The sequence below is a fragment of the Pangasianodon hypophthalmus genome, chromosome 3 (genome assembly GCF_027358585.1).
Source record: "Pangasianodon hypophthalmus isolate fPanHyp1 chromosome 3, fPanHyp1.pri, whole genome shotgun sequence".
NCBI lineage: Eukaryota > Metazoa > Chordata > Actinopteri > Siluriformes > Pangasiidae > Pangasianodon > Pangasianodon hypophthalmus.
In genome coordinates, this window is record NC_069712.1 from 15,829,244 (window position 1) to 15,842,539 (window position 13,296).

Genomic DNA, 13,296 nt, shown 5'->3' on the forward strand with positions numbered 1-13,296 from the left:
AGGGTGGCACAGTGGGGCAGGGTGTAACATAGCCATGCTAAGTTTGGGTTACTGTCTGTGTGGAGTTTTGCATATTCTCCCTGTGTTCACATGGGTTTCCTGTGTGTTCTCCAGTTTCCTCCCACTGTCTAAAAGCATGCAGGTAAGTGGACTGCCTACATAAGCTTGCACCTACAGTAGGTTATGAATGAGTGTGTGAATGTGTGTGAATAGTGCCCTGCGATGGACTGCCATCTTATCCAGGGTGAATTCTCTAGCCTTGCACGCAGTGTTGACAGGATAGGCTCTGTATCCACTGCGACCCTGACCAGGATAAAGCAGTTACTCTAGATCAGTGGGGTCCAATCTTATCCGAAAGGGTCGGATTGGGTGCAGGTTTTCTTTCCAACCAAGCAGAAGCCACACCCCATAGTCTACTGAAAGCCAAGATCAACTGAATAGACAGGTGAATTCAGGTGTGGCTCTTGCTTGATTGGAATGAAAACCTGCACCCACACTGGCCCTTTGTGGATAAGACTGGACACGCCTGCTCTAGATGACTGAATGAATAAATGTAATACTTCATAGATACACAGGCTTAGGTTTTGTATTTATACCGTTTGGCCACATTACCTGTTTTTATATTTACAACTACAGAAGTAGAGCTTATTGCTACTAATTCTACAGCATAAACAAAACACTATGTTTCATATAGTTACAGACATTAGACTCATTGATAAGTTTTTTTCTTCTAGGTGTTTATGTTCTTGACAATGAAACGTTTCTCAGCTGGTAAACTGACTTTCCTAAAATGCATCTACATGTAGTCCCACTGACTTCACTTTTTTTTATTAAGGGATCATTATTCCCAGACTATAATAGTCAGCACTTCTTTTCCACAATGATCAGCCAGTGACGCATCATAAAATGCTGGGCTAAGTCAGAGATTAGGAAATGTTGAAGTGAAATAGGAAACAGATGACAATGAATAATGTGCTGGAATCAACAAAATAAACTGAAAAATATGACGTGACCATAAATGATAAACAGATGAGAACTATAAAGACATGTTTAATTTATTTTATGTTTGAGGAGTAATTAAAGGCAATATAATTTTTGTTTAACTCATTCCATTATCATTTTTTGTTATTTTTGACACATATGATCTGGTGTTCGGCTGTCCATGGCACACCAGTGCCTCAGCCCAAATTAGCATTCTTTTGACGATTTGTTAGTGTATAAAACAAGCTACAAATGTTTACACTTTAATATCAGATAAATTCATTCTAATATGCCCTGCGCAGGTAGCATATATAGTGTCAAAACTGAAATTGCTTTAGCTAGATTAGCATACATGTGGAATCAGCTAGCATTAATCTCTCCTAATTACTTCCCATGCTTACCACTGTAACTACACTATATGGCCAAAAGAATGTGGACACCCCTCTTAATGATTGAGCTCAAGTGTTTCAGCCACACACATTGCTAAGAGGTGCGTGAAATCAATCACATAGCAATCTCCATGCAGTCTCCATAGACGAACAAAGGCAGTAGAATGGGTCATGCTGAAGAGCTCAGTGACTTTAAACGTGACACTGTCATAGGATGCCACCTTTGCCACATGTCAGTTCTTGAAATTTCTGCCCTGTGAGATCTGCCCCCGGGCAACTGTGAGTGCTATTATTGCGAAACGGAAGCGCCTTGGGGCAACAACTGCTCAGCCACAAAACAGCAGACCACGCAAACTCACAGAGCGGGGCTGCAGAGTGCTGAAGTGTGTAGCGTGTAAAAATTGCCTATCCTCTGTTGCATCACTCACTACAATATTCCAAACTGCCTCTAGAGCAAACATCAGCACAAGGATTGTGTGTCAGGAGCTCCATGAAATGGGTTTCCATGGCCACGCAGCAGCACACAAGCCTAACATCATTATGCGCAATGCTGAGCGTGGGCTGGAGTGGTGTAAAGCACACTGCCACTGGACTCTGGAGCAGTGGAAACGTTCTCTGGAATGATGAATCCTGCTTCACTATCTGGCAGTCTGATGAACGAACAGTAAACTTTATGGAGGAGGGACAGTGGTCTGGGGCCGTCTTTCAAGGTTTGGGCTAGGCCACTTAGGTCCAGTGAAGGGTGATGTTAATGCTATAGCATACAAAGACATTTTAGACAATCGTATATTTCCAACTCTGTGGCAACTGTCTGGGGAAGACACTTTCCTGTTCCAGCAGCTTTGGGATGAAATGGAACACTGAACAAATGCTCTTTTGACTGAATAGGTACAAATTTCCACAGACACACTCCAAACTCTTGTAGAAAGCCTTCCTAGAAGGCTTAGATTTGGAATGGAATGTCCAACAATCTCATATAGGATGTGATGGTCAGGTCTCCACTTAGTTTTGGCCATATAGTGTATGTGGCAATGTGTTAATATGATGCAAGTTTTGCCTGTTTCACAGTCGCCACCTCACCTCACAATTTTGTAATGAACTAACAAAGAAAGCAGTATATTTACCGTTAGAAAATGCACACATGAAAATCAAAGGTGGCAGATCCACTTTGCTCACAGTTTTTGGGGGTGGGATATGGGCGTGGTGCAAGTCCACCCCTCTTTACCCCTCCAGCTCCCCTGAATCTATACGTGGAAAGTCATCTTAAAGAGAAACAGAGCATCGCTTGTGAGCTCCGCCACGAGGGGCTTCATACCACGTGACTGCGCTGTACGCCTTCTCAGCACTGACACTACTTTGCAATTAGTCTCTGCAGCAACATGTGTTAGAGAACTGGTTTTTTAAATGTATTTATTTATTTATTAGATCATTTTCTTTTCCCTACAAGGATGTGAGAAGTTTTGGATTACCTTCCAGCTTGCTTGGATGCATAATATCTTCATACGTTTTTGCGTTAAAGTTTTAACCAGGGTTCATTTAGAAAACGTAAAAAAACAAAACAAAACAGGGTGTTAATCGAACAGTGGACGCGTTCAAGCAGAAGTCGGCTTGTAGTTTCACAAGTCTGACTTGTGAGAGCACGTGGAGCTTTCAGTGTGCGGAGAGCGCGCGTGCGGCAGCGCAATGAGCCATGAAACATCTCGCAGCGTCCAGAGGGTCTGAATGGAGAAAGGTAGGACTACACAGAAAACTGTCCCACCTCACACAGGAGGTCGTTTTCAAGCATTAAGGCTTTAGTCTTAATTAATAGAAGCCCTTTGGTGAAATCAGTGGGCGACTGTTTTTAGTACCTAACAGTCATAACACTACACTTATTCTCAATAGTGTTAATAAGCCTAATGTAACTAACAGCCATAGAGACATTCTCATCTTCCTGAGTGTAGCTCATTTCTATTAACTAACATATTCATACTGAACATTAAGCTCTTCAGAACGGAAATCTCTTCTAAGAAGTCAGTGACAAACACTTATCAGTTCCTGAGTTTGCATATACTGTGCTCACACTTGGGGATAAATGATGTAGTGTTTGATATGGACCAAAAACAGTGTGTCTATTGTAACTCCATATATCCCCATGTACAGCTGCAACTACAGTATATGACCACACAGGGTGTGTACTAGCCTCTCCATTAAAAAAAAAAGTCATTAGGCAGAATTTATTCTCAGTTTACTCAGTTTTTTATACCACTCATTATACGTTTCATTTCTGTGATTTAGAAAAGAGTGCATGATTTAGGGTTTTTAATTTACTTATCTGCTATGTGCAGTAGATTATACAGTATATTGGCTTATATATACAGTGGGGTTCAAAAGTCTGAGACCAAATTGGAAATCTGGGATTTTTTTAATTTTTAATTTAAAACTGGAAATAAACAAATTTTAGAATTTTGAAAATTCTAAAACAAAAAAAAGGAACTATTCAGTATTCAAGATGTTGCACAATTTCGAGGTCACTGTTTAAATGTAAGCAAATTTTATAAGCAAAATATTGACCATGTTGACTCCTTTGAACAAAAGGTCAGATTTTATGTGAGTTTTATTCCTTCCACTGAAGCAAGTGTTCAGATGATGTGCCGATGGATTTGATTTAACACGGATCATCAGGTTTTACACAAACTTGTCAGCTCGAGTGTACACTGTTATTAAAGCAAAAAACGGCCATTCCGAATACAAAGAAATTCTGAAATTCATGTAAATATTTCTAAGATTCTACTTTTCACTCAAGCAATTGCTGATAATATCATTTGTAATGAAAACCTTTGTGTTAAATTGAAGAAGAACTTTTGGACCAAACTGTATATAAAACAATTGCAGGGTTGCAGTGGAGAAAATTCAGCTTGCTAATTCAGACCAGTATTTCATGTCATTTGTGAATATCACATTTGTGCATGTTGTCCATCATTCAGTAAGTGTTACATTTATTTATTCAGATAAAGGACATCAACTTGGCATGACTTACACTGACTATTGCTTGGTGAACAGCTACTGATTCTCCCTGTACATTTTTTACAAAATATAATTTTAACACTGTCATAAATTAGGTGCAGGGGGTAGTTCGTGTGGCTTCTTCCAGGTCCTCCAGGTTCTTCAAACCTACATGTAGCTATTCTAATTTACGCCTAGGTGTGAATGAAGGTGTGAATGTGTGTGTGCATGGTGCCCTGCAAAGGACTGTTGTTCTATCTAGGATGTATTCCCCATTCACACCCAGTGTTCCCTGGATAGGCTCTGGATCCATTGCGACCCCACTCAGTATAAAGTGCTTACTGATATGAATGAATGAATGAATGACTATCATAAATCAGTATCCAATTTGTTTGTACTGTAGTTCATAAATGGTTGGTATACGTGTATCTGCGAAGTACCAGCTGAATAAAACATCAAAAAGCTTATGCAGCAAAATAATCATTGAATATGGGCTGTGAGCACTGATATTGTTCGAAACATCAGTCTGCTTCTATGTGCTTGTGTAGGCTTCCTGCCATCTCTCTCCTTACCTCCTTTGCTACAGTGTTCCCCTGGCACAGCTGTACCTTGTGGGCCCAAGCAGCATCAGTGAGCCTGTCACTGCTGATTGTGGATTTATATTGCACGAGAACTCCCACTAAACAGCGCCTGTCTCCCAGGACGTGCCATCACGCACTGCTGAACCACAAAGCACTCAGTAATGAAACAAGACAAAAACACAGGGCTGAAACATGCTTCTCACACTCACAGAGGTGTAAGTTCTATGAGTGTGAGAAACATGCTTCTCACACTCATAGACCTTACACCTCTGTGATACTGATTCGTGCTTCTGCACTGCGCGGCGTGTTTCTTGACATATAATAGCAATGACATATCTAAAGCAATAACAAACAAATAGAGCTCGACCACGATCTGACTAGTATTGATACATTTGTATTGACCTTCATTGACATTTGTATTGCAAAATTAGTAGAAATATGAATACTAGCAAACACTTAACAGCTAGCAGTTAATTTTAAAATGTTATATTTTCTGATAAAGCCTAATTTTATTATGAGCTTTATTTTAATGAAGTTATAATAGAGTGTAGTTGCATAAATAACTGAATTATCATGTTTTTAGTCTTCCCTTTGCATTTCATGCCACGAGCAGTCTATGAGAGCAGCAGTTAATGTAATTTGTATGGGAATAATAAACAGAGTGATGTCCGTTTCTGCTTCAGCAGATCATCAGATTTGTCAAATGCTCCAGTGGGTTTTGAATATGTAAAGATCTCAGCTAAGACACAACTGCTGACAGTTCGATTGCTATAAGATAATAAGCTCGCATAACTGGTTTATATTTACTTACAGTGCAAACTATCATTCACTGTCGGCATGAAAATCGTGTCTTTTCCTAAATGATGTGCTTTGTGCAGATAATTTACTTACTTGATGGACCCAAATAGTGGAAAGATTCTGCTTACATTTTATCTGACAGTTGGTTTGACTGAAAACACTTTACATTTGACAGTGTACTACACACACTTGGTATAGTGTTGCAAACAGATGTTAAAAGACAAAGGCCTTGGTTAGAACTTCCCATGTTTGTGGCAAAGTATTTTGGAAAAAATAAAACATTTAGTCCATACAAAAGTACTTTATTTTTTTAAAAGGAGCTGTTGAGATAGTTAGCCACCAGTTTAAATTGTATGATGTTCATTAATAAATGAAACATTTAATTCATTGGCAAATTGCTGTGGTATAAATGGAATAAATATACTTTAGGACATATTGTTATTGGAAAATAATCAACCGCTTTGTGTCAGGCCACATAACACCACCTCTTAAAGTGTTTCATTCCTTATGTATTTAATTTTGCTTTGTTATAAGAGGAATTAATCTTTCTGAGTGCTTACACAATAAACATATTAAATAATATGGAGTACCGTTGCATAGTACGACTTAATAATAATGGTAGGTAGCCCAGTAATCAGTAAATTTAATGTTAACAGTGCAGCTGCAATGAAAATATTGATTTTCAGAAATCGCAAAAATGTCTTTTTAAAATAAAATTTTTTTTAATGACATTAGTAAAACAAACAAAATGGGGATCTTTGATCTCAATTTCTTTCATTCTCAGAAATCATCAGTATCTAATCTATTAGATCTATTTAACTTGATTAAAAATCTTAAATATTAATAAAACTATCTGCTAGGTCTAACTAAAGGCATTTCTTAAAATTTAAGAAACGCCTACAGTTGGACCTAGAAGATAGTTTTATTACCAGCTGGTGTCTTTTAGATTTATCTAGAGAATTGTTACCAAAACTTTCAACACATTCTCCTACACTGTAGGCTCTGAGTCTTAGTGCAGATCTCAGGGCTCATGTTCTCTGAGCCTGTTCTTTATTAACAGCACTCACAGGGCGGTGCCACAGTTATACTGTCTTCAGCTGAATATACTTAGGCCTTTAAACAAGACATTGTGTCCTGCTAAAGGTATTTCAACTCCTCACTGCTATTAGTGGGAAGGTGATGACAGTATATGCTATTTATTGGACCTGGAGGAACAAAGCTGAGGTTGTCTCACTGTGCTGGCTCTCTTAGCTGTGCTAAATAGTCATGAATCTCTCATTGTTAGCAGTCTAATTTATAACACACAGGCAGCTGGTTAGCTGATTTTGTGTATTTATATAGCGGGTACTCTGAACAATGGAATGTAATATACAGAATATATAGAATATGAACAAGAATAAGATAATTTTGTATTTTCTTATTTTGTGGCTTACTGCAGGTCAACTATACGTCATGTCCTGACATGAGATGAACCTGAATAGCTACACATACAGACTGTGGAGAGATTTCCAAACAGAATCCTGTTCAAGAATGAGGAATAAATATGTTATCCTCATCATCTGCATTGTGGCCCTTGTCATCATTGAAAAGGAAAACAATATTATCTCAAGGTGAGCTCTTTGATCACAGCTTACTATTTGGTTATTTATCATATATTACTCAGATACTATGATAAATCATTCAGTAACTACATTGAAACTAAATAGGAAAATTATATACCCACTGATGGGTTCTGGAAGTTTATAGTTATGGTAGATATTGTACAAATATAGTGGATAGAAAAGAATTCTTCACAATTTGTGAATAAAATTTTCTGTCTCTTCCAGGGTCTCTGACAAGCTCACACACAGACAGACACAACAAACCCCAGGGCTTCCTTCATTCTTCAATGGCTCCAGTTTGGATGACAGTGAGATGAGTATAAATTCCACACAGCTTGTAGATCCATACCAGGCTGGTCATAAGCACATTCTCTTATTGGCCACCACTCGCACTGGATCCTCCTTTGTAGGTGAGTTTTTTAACCAGCTGGGTACCAACATGTTCTACCTGTTTGAGCCACTGTGGCATGTAGAGAGGACACTTTCGCAAGACACAGGGATCCCCAATTCAAACATCTCATCCATTGCGTACCGGGATGTGCTGCTAAGCCTATTCTTGTGCGACTTCTCGCTGCTGGAGAGCTTCATTAGCCCACCTCCTCTAGAGCATGTCACTCCAGCTCTGTTCCGCCGTGAGTCCAGCATGGCTCTGTGTGAGGAGCAGGTGTGCACGCCAGTGCAGAAGAATATTTTTGAGAGATATCACTGCAGAATGCGCCGCTGTGGCCCTCTCAACTTCACCTTAGCATCACAGTCTTGTCTGAGGAAGAAGCACAGGGCCATCAAGACGGTTAGGGTTCGGCAGCTGGACTCACTCCGTTTGCTACTTGAAGATCCTAGACTGGATATTAAGGTCATACACCTGGTGAGAGACCCCCGCGCTGTCCTGGCCTCAAGAATGGTAGCCTTTTCTAGCAAATACCAGACTTGGAAAAGTTGGGCAGCAAATGGAGAGGTACCCATTGATGATGAAGAAGTGAAACGGCTCCAAGGAAATTGCAATCAAATCCGCGAGTCTGCCGAGCTGGGCTTGAGCCAACCAGATTGGCTGGAAAATCGCTACATGCTTGTGCGCTATGAGGACATCGCCAGATACCCCATGCAGAAAGCGGCTGAGATGTACAGATTTACTGGGATCCCATTCACATCACAGGCAAGGGAATGGATCATTAGGAACACACATGCTTCAGAGGTTGCCAGTGGAGTGTACTCTACACAGAAGAACTCTTCAGAGCAGGTAGAGAAGTGGCGTTTCAGTATACCCTTCAAATTAGCCCAAGTTGTGCAAGAGGTTTGTGGGCCGACTATGGAACTATTTGGATATCGATTTGTTGACAGTGAGGAGACACTAGTCAATAAGTCTATTAGTTTGCTTGAAGAGAAACAGTTTAATTTATCATATGTTACAGATTTTAACTCATAGTTTTAGTAGGAAACTAGTGTTCTAGATTTTAAACAGAGCAGTGAATGTATTTCAAATGCATGTATACCACACTGGAGCACAGATGTTGTATGCCTTCAGCGCTTACCTCATGGTGTAGCTTTAATCAAAGTGCATTCAGTTTGGTTCATCTAATTAAGATATTTGAATGATTAATTAATTGTATTTGCTGCTTGTGTTTGAAAAGAGATTTAATTTGTATAAGTAAATTAGGTTGTTGTTTTTAGTCCTGGAGACATTTTTAGCCAAACATGTTTACCCAAGTTGTTTTTGTGTCTTTTATAGTTTCTATTGAAATTTGGTGATGCTGGACAAAACTGTGTTCTTAAACAACATAAATGTGTGTGTTTACTGTTTGTGTTCTGAACACAAAATGAAGTCAAAGCCAGAGTATGAGACTTTTGCACAAGACTAAAGGATACTAGATACAATTTCAAAGCAGGAACTGTTAAACAGTTAATAAGGTGTAATTATAATAAGTCTTCCCTTAAGGCAATTGTTATATAACTTTTGGTTTCTTGATTTCTGGTTTCTGTTTTGCCACAAAAAGACAGGCAAAGCACTGTTAACATTTGGGTAAAATGTGCATTATAGGGTGATTGGGTATATGTAAAATGGGGAGAATTGGATTATAGTGAAAGGAAAAGGTTAAAAAATAATACAAGAAGGAGGAAGGTTTAATAATATTAGAAGACAATGATCCAGGTACTTTGCCAAAGGAAGACTGGATTTTTGATCTATAAATATAATGCTAGCTCTTTTCATTTTAATTACATTAAAGAGTAAATTGTAATACAAGTCACACAATATAAACCAAAAATCTACATCTGCCTGAAGGTCATGGCTTATTACCAATTGACAGTACTTGTGTATTTATGACTGTTGTTTACAAATAAAATTAAATTAATGTGAATCAGCATTGCGAACTGTCTTTTGAGTCTAAAACAGTGGCGTCAAATCAGTAGATATTTTGGGTGTGCTTGTAAAATCTGAACAAAGTTCTCCATGATTCAAATGACCTTGCAATTTGATACAAAAAAAGAATTTATAAATCCCTGACTGTGGTCCTTATCTGAATATTTAATATTTGTGTTAGTAACTGCTACAAGAACATGTTTGTTTCTGTATCAAATTCAGTTCTAAAACTGTACTAAACTCTTATTAACCAGACTTTAAGTTAAATATTTAATTATTAGAGATGCACACCTAACTGTGTACGACTGGTTCATAATCTCAGTCTAGGAATATGCCATGCAATACAGCTTATGTTTTCACTGCTCTAAAACACCAGGCCAATTTAGTTAATGGTCTGTTAATGAGCTGATGAGTTGTGTTGGATCAGGAAAAATGCAAAAATGTCTCTCAAGAGCTGGAATTTAGAAGCAGGGGCACCATAATTGTGGAAATTGTGGAGGGACTGAATGATTCCAGGTGACTAGAGCCCTGAAACACGTGTCTTAAAGAAGAGACTTTTGAAGTGGAGTAGGGTGGAGTGAGAGGTGAAGGTGGGCACCATGGTGATGCAACCATGCTCAATATGTAGCAAGATTTTTATGGTGTGCCTCGTCTTAAGAAACTTGTAAAATCAGATGCTAGCTGTGTCACAAATTCCCCATGAAGGCATGGAGCATTAATCATTCTGTGTTAACCAGTGACCTCATAAAGGACCATGTGTAATAAAAGACGGGCAGACCAGTGAAGTCAAACATCACTATTTTTATTTTATTTTCCATGAATGTTTTTCTTGAACTCATTTTGCGCTGTCTTAGAGTGTAGTGCACTTCACTATCTTATAAGGCCACATTGTGCATACAGGCAGGCACGCGGGACACATGGCTCCTCGTGTGTGTATGTGTGTGTGTGTGCTGTGTTCTCAGGATATGCTGCGCCCTCTCTGAGAGCCGCTCGGAGCAAATTGAGGCTCACCCAGCTGCTGAACGGCTCTTTCATACAGCCCCTCTCCCCACCACCTCCACAGCACACAGACCTGCCTATTCAACACTCAGCAGCACCAAAAACCTGTGAAACACACTGGCAGTCTGTGAAGAAGACATTACTGCACAGTCAATGGAATTACAGTTTATAGGTAAGTAAGTAGACTAGTTCAGTAACACATTTAAAAAGTTCAAAAGAAATTGTAGTGGTGAAAAATGACACAGTGTAGTTTATGTGTAAGCAAAGGACTGGCCCCAAGTCTAACAGAGGGTTTATTAGTAATGCTAATATTTTGGTCATAGCTGGCAGCACTTTTTTTTTTAATCTTTAACTTCAGTGCTTTTTCTGAGCTTTCCACAGGGACAGAGAGAGTAACGCTGGCCTGACTAATGGGGGAAGAGAGAACATTCAGTTCACATTTACTCTGATGGTCTCTGCTGCCTGTATAAAGAATCCTTGTCTCCATTCGATTAACAGAGAAATCACAGATAGACCTACTGATACAATTTAACTAAATATAACTATGTCAGAATGATTGGCTTCTTTCAGAAATTGCCACAAACAGATTATATAAAATAAATATTACACACAATGATTCAAGCCTACCAGTGGGTCCCTGCATTTGAATTGAAAACCTGTGGCCTGAAAAGGCTTAGTGTATAATTCTTTCCACAGGGATCTCACCAAACATTAATTGTGGAGGTGCTAATAATTTTGAAACAGTGTTCTGCATAATAAATTGCACTACTTAATCAAATTTTTTTATGTTCAAATAAAGCTATATTTTTAAGCTCAAAATATCTCTCTGCAAATTTAGAATGCTTAAGGGTTATTCAGTTGTCCCTCTGGAGAAGCCCTTAAAGGTTCTATGTGGAACCCTTACCCTTACCCTTTCCCTTACCCTTAAGGATCTAATTCTTTCATTCCTGCCTTTTTCCTAAGAGTGTGTGATTAATTTGATATATTCATGAAGGGTGCCAATAATTCTAGTGCTGACTGCATACTAAGTACATTACCACAGGAGCTGTTTATTGTATCTCTTTACAATAAGAAATCCAAGATAAGGCAATATTTTTTTGTTCATTGTTTATGTGCAAAGCAGAAGTAGGGGTGTCCAGATTTCAGTGGTGAGACACTAAAATCAGTAATATCACTGCTGGCGTTGTTTGCTGTTGCCTTGTCAGAAATCTTAACAGGATGTACAGCATATACAGCTTAAGTGTGTCCATCTGAAATGTACTGTTTCTTGAGAAACAGGATGTTATGTGTAGGTGTGCTGAGTCCTTATTGATGCATGTACTGACCAGCTGGCTGTTAAAATGATATTCATCATGTCTATCCAAGTCCAGTTATAATCAATACCAAGAATCGACCAGCAGAGGGCAGTGGCGTTCTTCCTGTCTACCTTTCAAACAAACAGCCCAAGTTTTGGTATTTGTTCTTGTTTTCCAAAACAACAGCTCAAAATCATGATAAACTATAAATGACTAAGGTTAAGGCGACGGGTTCTGTTAGTTTTCCTTACAACATCATTCATATAAAATAAATAAAATCAACCTGGTTAGTCAGAATTCATTAAAAAAATTGTTAGATCGGGTTAATTATTAACCAGTGAAAAATATCTGCATGTGACTGTATATATGAAGGCTCACTTTCCACCTACTTAAACTTACTGAGTGTGTGCGCATGTTTACAGAAGTGGCTGACAGGACTTCAGTGTTCTGTACAAAAGGTTTAAAAACCTTCTGTGTGTGTGTGTGTGTGTGTGTGAGAGAGAGAGAGAGAGAGAGAGAGAGAGAGAAAACCATGAAACTTCCTGAGTGGATGTAAGGAGAATCCTGTCTTTAATGAGTGTTAGGCCCAGAACTAATCCACAGTTAATGGCAGACACACAGAGCTGACCTCTCCTTTCACCCTATCTCTAATGTGTAGACCACACTCACTGTTAAACACCGCTCACTACATACTGTATATATCTTACACCCAGTGAATTTTATTGATAAGTGGTTATTCACATAGTGCAAATATCTGATAAAACACTAAAAGAACAGCAGAGCACTTGTTTTGGATGTGAATTCATTCTCTCTTTTCTTGAGAGAGTTATTACTTCCTGGTAATATCCTATATGCCTATGGCCAATGCTTTTGGTGAACAATTGCATGTGTGTGATCATTGAGGAGTGACTTGGTATCAAAGGAAATGGAGAGCATGCAGAGGAGTGCCCCTGTGAGTCAGCCAAAACCAGCCTTTGTCAAATATTTCCCCTCACATCTGAACTCACTGATACATAAATTACTTGCACTGTTGCTTTGAACTGTTTACAAGAGTGGCAAAAGTCTGTCTCTCTGAGCGTTTCTCAGTAACCTCATCCTTTTTTATATTGAATACTATCAAAATCCACTGATATAAATAACTTTCTTTTCAAAAGACTTTTCATTCCTGAATGATAAATCAGTATGAAATATGTTTTATGTTTTAAGGCCTTCGTAGAGATATTTTCTTTGGTGATATAAATAGTTGAACGTGTTAAAAGATGGTTGGTAATACATGGTGGAGATTAACTGGTGTGAGATGAAAATTTTAAG

At 38.6% G+C, this 13,296-nt stretch overlaps 1 protein-coding gene across 1 annotated transcript; it reads left to right on the top strand.

The window, feature by feature from the left end:
- The first annotated feature begins 2,610 nt into the window (after positions 1–2,610).
- On the top strand, positions 2,611–11,403 carry chst3a (carbohydrate (chondroitin 6) sulfotransferase 3a). Its single transcript, XM_026942759.3, has 3 exons — positions 2,611–3,102; positions 7,173–7,344; positions 7,561–11,403. Exons 2-3 carry the CDS (start codon positions 7,202–7,204, stop codon positions 8,756–8,758), a joined length of 1,341 nt encoding a protein of 446 aa, XP_026798560.1. The 5' UTR covers positions 2,611–3,102; positions 7,173–7,201; the 3' UTR covers positions 8,759–11,403.
- The last annotated feature ends 1,893 nt before the right edge of the window (positions 11,404–13,296 follow it).